The following is a 13,165-nucleotide window of genomic DNA, read 5'->3' on the forward strand; positions in this document are numbered from 1 at the left end:
AGCCAATTAAAAATACTATGCCATATTTTACCATCTAATTTGCTGCAGCAACCAATCTTTTCTTTCAGTGTAGGAGAGAGAGAGAGAGAGAGAAACAATTACTTACACACCTACGAAATACATATTTACATTACAACTATATTCTACATTTTGTTTTATTGACGATAATAGAATGCACAAATTGAGCAATAAACTGATGCAATTAAGTCAAACGAATAACCTGCATAAAGTACTACTGTTTGTTGAATTAATCGTATAATTACCTACAACTAGTGAATAGGATGTTTTGAGTACACGCTCATATTGGATCCGATTACCTTACACTTACACTGTCGATTAAATAAATTATAAATGATTAACCCTCCGTCAGCAATATGAAATTTTCAACCTTGCAATGGAATAAACAACTGGATACTGAAGTCTTTATACACACACAATCTCAACATTATCAAGGTTTTTTTTAAGAGGTTTTTTTCAATACCGAATCCCGCTATCTATAGTATCTATTTTCTTAATATTCACAATTAAAAAATCAACTGTCCCTTAATAAAACAATATATTGTCAGTGGAGAAATAAATTGTGTAATATTTTGTATGGGGGATATCGAGCTGTTTGCAGAATTGTTCATGTAACAAAAACATCATAATTATATATTATAACGATTTTACGACAAAATAAAAACGTTGATAAACACAAAGTGTATGGTAAAATACAATCTCGTACGTAACAAGAGTATGTCACTCGTAGTTTATAATGATATTTTTGTTTCACGCCTTTTTACACTGGTACCCGATTTACATAACGTGACCATTCCACGAGAATATTTTTGGAACGGTCGGGTAAAACTGGGTGATGTGTAACACGGTAAATTGAATCACCTTGAAACAACTACAAATCTATCAGGACTACTCGTCTAACTTGAACAGAGATTCTTTAAAAAATGACTGAAGCATCTCCCACGAATTTCGTGTTGTTCGTGTAAATGGCAGCTATCAATTGAAAAGACATCGCGGCTAGTTTTATTTCCCTCGTAAACTTCGGAAGATCTTCGAAGACTTACCAGTTTCAACCAGAGATTCGTGATGAGCAACTGGTTCTTCTCGTCCTGTAACAATAAGTTTAATATTAGTATCATATTAAATAACTATTTTCATGCAAAACGTATTTTGAATTTATTCAAATATGTTTAAATAAAAAATATTCATGAAAATGTAAATATGAACAATATGTTCAGATAATGTAGATTATCTCATTAAATAGGTTTTAATATTTACAAAATACTATAATACATTTTTATATTAATAAAGAGATTTAAAGTCTCCGTCAAAACAACTGCAAATAAAGTAATGAATAAAAGATAAATAAAGATGAGTTTAGGACACTTTTTATATAATATATACTTGTATAAATATTTAACATTTCAAAAAACAAACTTTTAATATTGCAAGTTAATATTATAAATATGTAAGACTTTTCTATTTTAAAAGTGGACACAAGCTTGAATTTTGTTTGAAATTCGTCTGACGCAAAACGAATTAACGCGCTAGAAGCGGCCTCGTAACTCATTATGCAGTTTCATATCGCAATTAAAAATTGCTGCAGAAGAGCGCATGTGTATTTAACAAGGTTTGTGAAGACAAAAGACCTTCATTGCTCAGAATGTCCGCAAGTTGCATAATAATGGTATACAAAGTGCGTTATTTAATCAATTGGACGTTGTTGACAAAGTAAATTATTTGTGCATATTTTCATGACTATCACAAATTTAGTAATAAATCTTTCTTGAAAATATATAAGCTTTTTTTACGGATAATATGCCGTTAAAGAAAGATGATCGAGCAATGTCAATAAATTACGAAAAATTTTTGTGCTTATAAATTTATATTATATTAAAGGAAGAGATAAAGCTAGAGAGAGAGAGAGAGAACTGTTTAAAAGAATATTATAAACAATATTACTCATCATTTTCAAATATTATACAACACAATAAAAGCGTTTGTTTACCAAGATATTTAATAAAGTGCTTATAATTTATATATGTAACATTTTATTGTGTAACTTGTAAATATTACTGTTATTCTTAACTTATAAAATCTATTTCTGTTGAAATCTTATTATAAAAACGTTTTCACAGAACTTGAAATATTAAAAAAAAATTTTTTCACATGTGTGTCACGAGAGTTTAATGTATATCTATAATTAATACTACAATCCAAGCTGAATTTTAGAATACTCTGTTGGCTTTTGTCAGCTCTCGTATACCAATTAAAGTCGTCAACTCTTATGAAAACGTAGATTGTTGTAACCAATTCGTTACTGAAAATTGAATAGGAAATTGATTAATACACGTCCGAATTAGTTTAAAAAATGACCAATCAACGTAAATTCAAAAAATTTAATACGTTTTTGGAAATTTAAACGAAATGATGTTTATTAATACGTGCATATAGACATATGCTATAATTACTCTTCTCATGTTAAAATATAGAGTGTATATGAAATTATAAAATCGACTCAGTCAACGAAATTTATTTTATATCAAATATAATAGAAGTAAAAATTTGTCCAAAAATTTTCTAAAAATCTAAAAAGATTTAATAAACAGGGATTATAAAGAAACATATGTACATTGAGAGAAAATATTGGCTGCTGCCGCAAATTAGATGGTAAAATATGCCATAGCATTTTTAATTGGTTGCAGCAGCCAATTTTTGGTTAAAGCAGCCAATCGAAATCCTATATTGACATTGCGGATAGGCTAACACAAACAAAAATTGGCTGCAGCAGCCAATCTTTTCTTTCAGTGTATAATTATAGTTATTGTAATTAATGTATACATTAAAGATTTTTAGTTTGAAGAATCTATGATTTGTAGAATATTAAGTTATATTATACTTTCATTAAATAACATTAATTATTGTTAATTTATAAAAGTGTAATGTAACGTAATTATAAATGGAAATCTCGTAGACTGTTATTTATTATTAGTTATAACTCTTGCGAACTGTTTTTATATTTTTTATTTATTTTTTTTAGTCATAGCCTTTAATTAGCATTGTACCTAAGATTATAGGATTATATATATTATAGGGGAAGGTAGTGTACCTTTGATCAATTTTAACATTTTTCTTGTGCAAGTTGTATTTTAATGTCTAAAAATTCAAAAAAATTCTAAAATATTCTTTGAAGTATTAACAGTAACATATATTTTTTATAGATTTAAATCGTTATGTTTTGTACATCTTTTTTTACAATAGAAAAAAATTGAATTTTGGTCAAAGGTACAACACCCATATTGTACCTCTGACCAGGGAGTGTTGTACTTTTAACTAATGTATAAAATGTGTATATAAAGATAAGATATTCAACAAAAATTTAATTTTATTTATATTTTTATTTAATTTTTTTTATATTTTTAATGTCTTTTTACACCATATACAACTTTATATATAAAATATATAAAAATAAACTTTGCCATACAAAGACGCGATTTTCGTTTTTGCATGAAACGATTGAATCTGGTAAAAATAGTGTCCTTCGTTCATTTCATTTAAAATCGCGTCTAATGAACATAATTTTATTAATATTGGAGGTGAGATAGTTGAACTAAATGATTATCCGACGTCGTAGTCGAAGATATACAATACTGGTTAAAGGTACAACGCTTGCTTACTTTCTATTTGTTATTACTTTTACAAATTATAGGTTAAGATTGACAGTTTTTAATTTTAAATAATTTTTTCTGAATATCTATTTAACATTTTAGGCAATTCCAACATAAGACAGAATACACATACAACATTTTATGAGATTAAAAAGCGTCTTAAAATTACTTCATTCGAGAACACTTGAAAACAATAAATGATTTTTCACAGAAGTATAATTCTATTTATTATTATAATTATAAGTTATAAAATACCTCTGATACTCGTACTACAAACTACATATTTTTACTTTTAAAAATATCCAATAGATTTTTTATAAATTCAAATGGTTAAAGGTACAACCGGTCAAAGGAATACCATGTTCCTCTATATATGTATATGTATATATATAAAGAAAGATATATTATAAAAAAGACAAAATCATGAATTGGAAATAGAGGCATATATACGAATTTATGAAAAATAAAAAATATAAAACTTCGAAGAAATGTAGAAAACAAGAAGAGCGCAATTCTCTTTGGGAAAAACCTTGTTTTACATCATGTCCGCATGTCAAGAGAAATATCCCAAAGACAAATATCGCACATATGCGACGAGTGAGTGCATGCAACGAGCCTCGTGACTTCTTGACGTATAAGATAGAAACTGTCCCCAATATATTGTTCAGTTCGCTATATTGCTACCATTTTTACTACCGTCGCGTACGAGATTTCCGGTCTCGTTTGTTCTCTTCGTACATTATCAGTCTCGTCACGTAAGGCATCGGCTTTCGAGTTTCCCGTGTTCAAACCGCGTTCTTATCCTGATTACGAGCAGCATCTTAGGAATGCTTACTTCCGTGCTGCATAGAAGCTGCATTCCTGTATCCCATGGGAGACCCGCATCCACGAAGATGAACTTCGATATATTCTCGAAATGTACGGCAATACGTAGATATATCGATCCTTGTATCACGAAAGCTTAGGAAGGAGAAACAGTAAGAACAACGAAATAATATATAACGTTGTGTCACGAAAAATAATTGTATAGTGCAGTAATAAAAGATGATTCTTAAACCAATGAGAAAATTAATCACCAAATCTTTCATAATTGAGAAATTCTATAGATTATATTTTTATAGAAGTATTACATGATATAGAATACACTTCTGTTTTGTAATACACATTTTTGTAACACACAGTTACCAGAAAATATAATATCTTAATAATAATAATAGTTGTCTAATATGTCTATCATATATAGTATGTTTATAAATGTATCCTCCATATTGAATTTCTTTCGGAAATACTGTTACAAGATACAGACTATTTACCTTTATCGATATAGCAATCTTATAATTATTTCCGTTTCGATAGTTTCGCAATTCTCTAAATCGGTCGTATATCAACAGAGTTAACAATCGACTTTTCTTCTCCTGCGGCATATATCGGACGTTTTAGAAGTCCTGATCTATTTCATGGAGAAAAGTGAGCTCTGAGTTTCTCATCGGCTTACCTTTCGTTCGTTCGCGAGATAAACTGTTTCTCGATAATTGGATCTTATCGTTTAACCTCGCCCCTTTCAAAAACCACTATCCAAAGCTCTATCTAAGGTCGAGGTTAATCCACGCGGTCATTACTTCCCTGCATTCCCTTGCATAATTTAACGTCTCGCTGAAACTTTTCATTGTCAACCATTCTCCAAGCGCTTGCTCGATCCTGTAGGGTTAATGGGATCGTATAGTTGCACACGATCACAACCGCATCTCAACTTCTGACATTGTCGCTAGTTTAACTGCAGTATGGGATTGCGGAATTATACAGGAAAATTAAATTTTTATATTTTGTAGCAGTAATATAGTAATAATAATGTTTTTTACGTATTTAAAACTAATTTCTCATCAACATATATTTGATTAAAGTACAACTTTTTAATTTTGAAATATGTAGATATATCTAATTGAATCACGATTAAATTATAAATCTCAATTAAACTTTTAAAATTTGTCTAAATAAAATATAATAATCTACCAACATCTGAAAGAAAACATAAGTGCACATAACGATGTGTTAAAAATGATTTCATATTGCTTTACGGAGTATAATTGTGATTAAATCTTCAATCTGGAAGAATTTTCATTCTGCGCCAAAAGTAACGGCGCAGTTTTTCCCGATGACTGTCGAATCTCATGGCACGCTATTATCTGGACTTATTCCAACGTATTCTGTTTTTCTGGGCGTTGAGTTCTCCACTGGAATTTTCGAGCAGACTGGGGCAAATACTTGGTGGTTTAACAAGCTGCCGTCTACCGTAGCTAAACGAGAACGAGAAAGAAAGAGAAAAATGTTTCACCGCAACGTAACAACTCTCTAGGATTGTTTGAGTGCGAGAAACGGAACAGCCAAAAATCTTATTTATTTGTCGCGACTTCACGACAAATTAGACATTTTAGGAACGTAAATTACTCTGACAAAGGTCGAGTAAATACGCTTAATGAATCACTAATTATTATCGATAAACACCATTGATTTTATGAATTTTCTCTCCCTCCCTCTTATCCCTCTCTTTCTCTATCTATCTACCTATTTATCTATCTATTTATTTATCTATCTATTTATTTATCAATTTGTAAACAATATGCTTCTATCTTTTTTGCATATAAGATAAATGTACTAGTTAGTGAACATGAATCAATTGTTGAACGAAGTGATAAAACGTTTCAAATATTATGCTTTTAATGATATTTATGATTCTAAATAAATTCGTTAGTAAATTTTTATAAACAACAAATTTATTTAGAGTTGTATATATTATTAAATTAATTTAATTAATTAAATTAGCTTAATATTTAAATTTTATAACACTTTGTTCAACGAAGGGGGTCATGTCCACAAACAGGTACATTTACCTTACATATTTGTATATTTTTCAAAAATAATTTAATACCAATTTCAATTATTAGATGTTTATCAGAAATTAATTACAAATTAGATATTATTACTAGAAATTCAATATTTGTTTCAGTTAAATGAATACCAATTCGCACTTTGGATGTATAGTATTTCCATAACCACATTATTACGCAATGTTGTAGATACTCCGGATGCTGATTAGGAAACTATGCCGAGGATTGTTTCATGTGATATGGTTTAGCCACAATTGTACAGATTTTATGCAACCAAAGAGAACGTTCAGAACCTGCCCCGACAAATTGAACACTGCCGCAGACTATTGTGGTCATTTCAATCAATCGCCCAGCTCGATTGCGTCTACAAAGGAGAACTATTTCCTCTCGACACGTGTGCATCCAGTTATCTTACCCGTTGATACTTGTTCTAAAACCACTTGGCCTCGATTATTATTCTTTATGTGAGAGATTTGCGTAGCCACAATTGAATCAATAATAATGCTTCAATTGTATATAGTATCCTAAAATGGAGATTAATGTACTCGAAACTCTCAGAAGCTATAAACAGAAACCGGTTTTCAGATAGCTTCGTTCAATTTCTTATGACAGAGATATAGAAAGAAATATATATACACATATATATATGTATTTATATATATATATACACATAATGTTATAACAGAAGGTATAATTGTGATATATGATTAAAAAGTTAGAAAAAATAATGTTTCTATTTTTCTCTTGATTTTTAAATTATTTAATTGAACAACCTTACAAAATGCATATTGATGACAGGAGATGAAAATATTCAACGTGCACTGGCTCGTATTGCAATTTCAAAGTTAAATGTTCTACAAAGTTACTAAACTTGGATTACGGAGACTGAGTAACAGAAATATATGTTACTATGAAGTTAGATTGGCTTACACGAAGATAACTGCAATTATGTGAATTTCCATCCAAGAAATTACCAGTGAAAATACTCACGAAATTTAACGCACTTAGCGTAACGTAAAGTATTGTTGGAACGTAAATAGAGTTACCGCGAAATAGAACATTACCTAATTTACTTCAGACTTCCGTGCGTGACGAACTTGAAAGCGTTATCTTGCTCAATGATATTTCAATCATTTTATCTTGTGATATAAAATATACTCATAATTAGCAATTTAAGTTATTTCACACATATTAGATTTTTTTATATATTAAGTTATTTTATATATTATGTTTTTTGGTTTTTTGTTTTTATTTAATAACAAATTTTATTATAGTGATCATTTAAATTAAAATTTGTTTTAAGTTAACGGTGTTTATTTAAAGTGATAAAAAATGACAAGATTGTCGTGATTAAAACGTAACATTTATCAGAGAAATTCTTTTTCTAATCAGCAAGATTATAATTTTACGAGAGTATAATTTTTAATGACAGTTGAAGAGAAATTTTATTTCACGGCGGATCTACAGTATGGATTTGTCGATAGATATATCAATACTAGTCATATATCGAGTAATGAAATAGTCAAAGAAAATATTTTCGTTAACGCATCAAAGCCAAGTGTTATCTCGATGTAGGAATTTTTTCGCATATACGCAAAGAACATTCGACATTGAAAAAGCGCAAGAACATTTATGGCAGAATTAATAAAATTACTATGAGCGAGTGGTTGAAAGATGGTATTGTTTCCAGGTCAGTGATTTTAAACCAAGTGTACCAGAAATATTAACGATCGTAACAGCAGTAAAATATTAAAAGGCTGCTAAGGCGACTTCCATGTTGTTTTCGAATACATAAACGTCGAAACGACGGAACCCTCAAAATTTATAATCATAAATTTGGACTATACACGGAGGCGGGAAAAAGAATCACAGAAAACAACAGATTGTTTCAATGAAATTGCTTTACAAAAAGCATGTGGAAGTAAACAAGTTGCAATGGACATTTGCATGGCATGGAACATGCATATTATATTGAAATAAACAATGTAATAAACGCTCGAACAATTTGCAAAGCAATCAATTTTCTTAGTAACGACCAAAACGAGCAAACAAGATGTTAAGAGATTACAATTTAATTAATTAATAAATGAATAATATAATTCCATAAACGTTTCAACTCATAGAGTTTTTTCAGTATAATATAAATACAAATAAACATAATATTAAAATTCTAGTCATACATGTCGATATGGGATAATTTCTATGTCGTCAGTCTTCTTCCGGTTAAAATATTATATAATGATTAATTTTGTCAACAACCATGTCCAACATAACAGTACATTGATTTAAAGCAGGATCCTCGTTAGACGGCGAGAATCTTGTTAGTCCTTTGTGTAAAATATGAGTTAATTTGTAAAAGTGTTCTGAAGAGAAATATAAAAAACTCCGAATAATAAAGTTAATAAAAGATGATTTAATTAAAATAATAAATCAAACTTACGTAACATAGTGTAATGTAATTAATCTTCAAACAATGAATTATATCAGTGATTAGTTTTTATAATATCTAACAACAATAACGAGACAATAGCTCAAGAGTAACTGATAATCAGTTGTGTGTCTTATTAAACGCAAAGAACTTTAACAATAAACATGATCCTAATTGGTTAAAATTCAACATAAAGAAAGAGAACGCTATTGGTTAAGTGACAGTTCGTTTAGTATATCAAAATATGTTCCATTTAATGACTCAGTATCTTGCATGCAATTGATGCTACATTTTTGTTCTTTAATATGAATCATCTCTGTGATTAATCTTTTTTTATAATTATGTTCAAAATCTAATATTTTGACATTCTCCCAAGTCAAAGGTGTTCTCCCAGTCAAAGGTGTGATTAGTTTTAATTATGTGTGCAGAGATAACTGTGTGCTTGGAGAGATGTAGTTTAATGTTATTTATATATTCCTTAATTCTAGTTCTCAATTGTCTTTTTGTTTGTCCAATATATGTGATATCATATTATACATATTATATTGCTTCGAAAATAAAAAATGCATTGGAATATTTAGATATGGGACTTTTTATTTAAGCAGCTTTTGTTTAAAACTTTATTTTATCAATTTTCTATAATCAAATTAATGAAAATTATAATTTTTTACAATAAATTAGCTTTATGTATTGTACATATACATAAATATACACATTCTTTCTTTATGTGTGGATTAATTAATTTCGAAAATGGACATTTTTTAATTCATTCTCTTATACTAAATTTAATACACAGCGCTTCGGACAAATGCTTTTAAAAATATTTAATTAAACTTGTATAAATAAGATATTTACATAAATCAAAAAATGTAAATTTTCTATTTATGTAAAAAAATGTAAATAAATTAAACTCTGTAAATTTTTGTGTAGGTATTATATTTTTTGCGTAACGAATTTAATACATAAAATTTAGCGTCCATTTGAATTTATAAACATCAATCGATTCGATTTGTCAACTAACATAAACTTATCGTATAATATATATAAATTTATCTATATAAATTATTTATATGGATAATCAAAATTATACATAAAGAAAGATTTTACTAATTTTTATAACTTCAATTAATACCAGTGTAAAATTGCATTGGCTTTCAGTGTTTGCTGAGTGTTTAATAGTTTGCGTTTAATTGAGTGTTTGCTTTAAGGTGTTTGCGGCTAGTTACAAAACAGGATATAATCGTAATTTATACTTGATATTAAATACAAATCGGTAACGTACTCGGATCGCGTACGGTTATTAGACTTGCTTTAAAATGCAGGAACGCGCGCGCGAACAGGATCCTGAGTAATTTCCAAATCGATAGGTGTTGCGAAGCCTTCCGAATGACTTCGCAGAGAATTGGCGTGCTCGAATTCTCGGCTATCCCAACGGGAACATGAATCGCAAATTCGTCCTCGCCACGGTAGCGCATCACCCAGTTATACTGCAACCGGATGTAGATACGGTGTAACGAAATCGTCTCCGGGGATATCATTCCGCTGCATACATCCTACAGCACCTCAAACTATTCGCAGACCGTGCGCAGTCTCTTCCTGGAATACGTATTCCTCAAAAAGTTCAAACAAATCGAGTAGCTGCATTAGCTGCCGCATTAAATTCTCTATCAAGTAGATTATTTCTGGGAGTTTACGCGCAAGTCCCATGACGTTTGTAACGTTGACGAAACACGGATAGGTAAAATTTCAAAATTCTAAACAACGTGATAGTATAATACAAGGATATATCGCATTATTGACGTCAGAATGATGGAGATACTTTTGTTAAAACTTGACCTATTTGTGTTTCGCGTTGACATTACGTGACCTGTGCATAATCTCAGAATATATAAATAACGTTTAAAGTAATTTAAGTCTCTATCAAGTCGTTTTGCAACTACACTGAAAAAAACTTTACGAAATTTGAATAAATATTTGTTTAAATAGTATCAATGAGGTCATTCGCTTACAGAAACTAAATGTATTTATTCGATTTAAAAAAATGATACTTAAATTAAGTATAATACAATTTTCTTGAATTGAACAAATATTTATTTACTGTAAGTAAATGGTCACATTGGTACTAAATAAATATTTATTAAAATTTCGTGAATTTTTTTTCAGTATAGATAGATTAGTGTATAATTTAAGTAATTATCTTTGTATTATCACTGATTCTTATTCAATAATGTTCTATTCTAATTTATATTGTTATTTTAATCAATCAAAGAGATGTCGCATATACTAGTGCGGTTGACGCTTGCATTTTGTAAATTGCAGAATACATGATATCGTACAGATGAAAAATTTGCGTGATTATGCTCGCATCCTCGAGTATGATGCATGGAAAGCGTTCTCCGAAAGCTCATCATTGGTCTGAGCGCATTGTTCGGCAGATCGAAACGCGTAGGATGAAGGGGAGGAACGGGAGATGTTATGTGTCCATGCATGTAACGGCTGAGAGCAATGCCGTAACGTGTTACAGTCATTTGGGGAATGCCATAATGTCACGTGGCCAATTTGCGTCGCGGCTAGGATTCGAACGGAATCGCGAACCCTCGCGTGGCCTCCATTGTGATGAAAAGGTCACCCGTCGATTGTTGCAACAATGTAATCGAGCAGATGCATCGAAGCTAAACGAACTGATCCGCGGAAACGTCCAACAGATCCCTGATAACTATACGTATTGCGGTGGACACAGACAGGAAGATTAGGAAACTGTAATAGAGTGTAATACTATAGGCTTGCTGGATATGTTTTGTATATTCCACTATATTAATTTGAAAAAGTGGAAAATACTCATTATTAAACATTACAAATACATTGACAAAATTTATTTTATAATTGGTTTAAAGATTATGTAGCAGGTACTTTTTTTATAATAATATTTATCTGAATATGTAGTTTACATAGAAGGATTAAGTGTACATATTCGTCATTAATAATAAAAAGAGACATTCCCAATAAATACAAAAGATCAAAGCAGATTAATCGAAAATTCCGATTGTGTATTGTATTTGCTGCTAATTACCGTGTGTCATGTACACAAACACGGATTTAAATGCTACAACTTGTCGCTTGTGAAACGATGCACGTTGCTTTTACTAGATAAGGCACGTCTCATTTATTACTTTTTGGCTTAATAGTCAGATAATTGGACTTTGTCAATCTCGAAATAAAATACAAATTGACAGCGATATTTCATATCGATATTTCAAATCTGAATAGATTTTTCCTTATCAAAAATTGTTTAAAGAAAATTGCTAAAACTGTATTTGTCGAATAATTTACAACGTACGTAGATAAACATGTAGGTGGAAAATCTGATCATCGTTTATTGAGTGTATGATAAGTTAAGTATAAACACAGATTAAAAAAGCACGTTCCAAGCACCCTCAACGATGGAATGCTTCTATTATTGTACATGCGTTTTTTTAAAGCATCCTATATGTGGGTGGGAGAGATCCATGAAACATTCTGTTTTTTCAATAAACGATACTTCCGCATAAGAGTAACGTTTTTATTGGAGAACTTGCAGGGGAAATCAAAACCGCTTTCATATTCGAAAGGTCATTCGTTGATTGCATCAAATAAAATAGACGGATAGGTAACCGATACGGATATGAGTGTTTCCTCTTTCAAGTAAAAAGTTTTAATTTAATATCAAGTGATATATATAACATATATATGTGAAGAGGTAACCACTTAATGTAATCGTGGGACAGTGTCCTCGAAATCATTATAAAATTCATTCAATTTAAACTTCAAATAAACTATATACATATGAAAGTTGTGTGAATAGATTATATTTTTGTTTAATAACACATTTTTGTAGTTTATTTATTTTATTTGTTATTATTCCTATTATTAAAAAATTAAAATTTAAAAGATGATAAAAAATTTACGTTTTTCTTTTATAAGTACTTTAAATATTCAAAATAATTTATACAAAGTTTCATTACGATTCACTGATGAGTTACAAAGATATAGAACAAATAAATATTTTATTTATTTATTGGACAACTGCTTCATGCATCGCAATGTAACTTTACGTAAATAATCTTGAATACGTAATGTACTTATATTAAAAAATAGAGATTTTTATCATTTATTTTATAATACATTTCCATATATTTTTATTACACACA

The 13,165-nt window shown here is 29.6% G+C and overlaps 1 protein-coding gene across 1 annotated transcript in view; it reads right to left on the bottom strand.

Annotated features, from left to right (window-relative positions):
- Positions 1-13,165, bottom strand: part of LOC108728869 (nicotinic acetylcholine receptor alpha7 subunit) — a 222,437-nt gene that overhangs the window by 70,745 nt on the left and 138,527 nt on the right. The window contains exon 3 of the mRNA XM_018457668.1: positions 1,062-1,106. Coding sequence (XP_018313170.1) covers positions 1,062-1,106 — 45 coding nt within the window. The remainder of the gene's footprint in view (positions 1-1,061; positions 1,107-13,165) is intronic.

This window comes from Mycetomoellerius zeteki, unplaced genomic scaffold (genome assembly GCF_001594055.1).
Source record: "Mycetomoellerius zeteki isolate Tzet28-1 unplaced genomic scaffold, Tzet1.0 scaffold114, whole genome shotgun sequence".
Classification (NCBI taxonomy): domain Eukaryota; kingdom Metazoa; phylum Arthropoda; class Insecta; order Hymenoptera; family Formicidae; genus Mycetomoellerius; species Mycetomoellerius zeteki.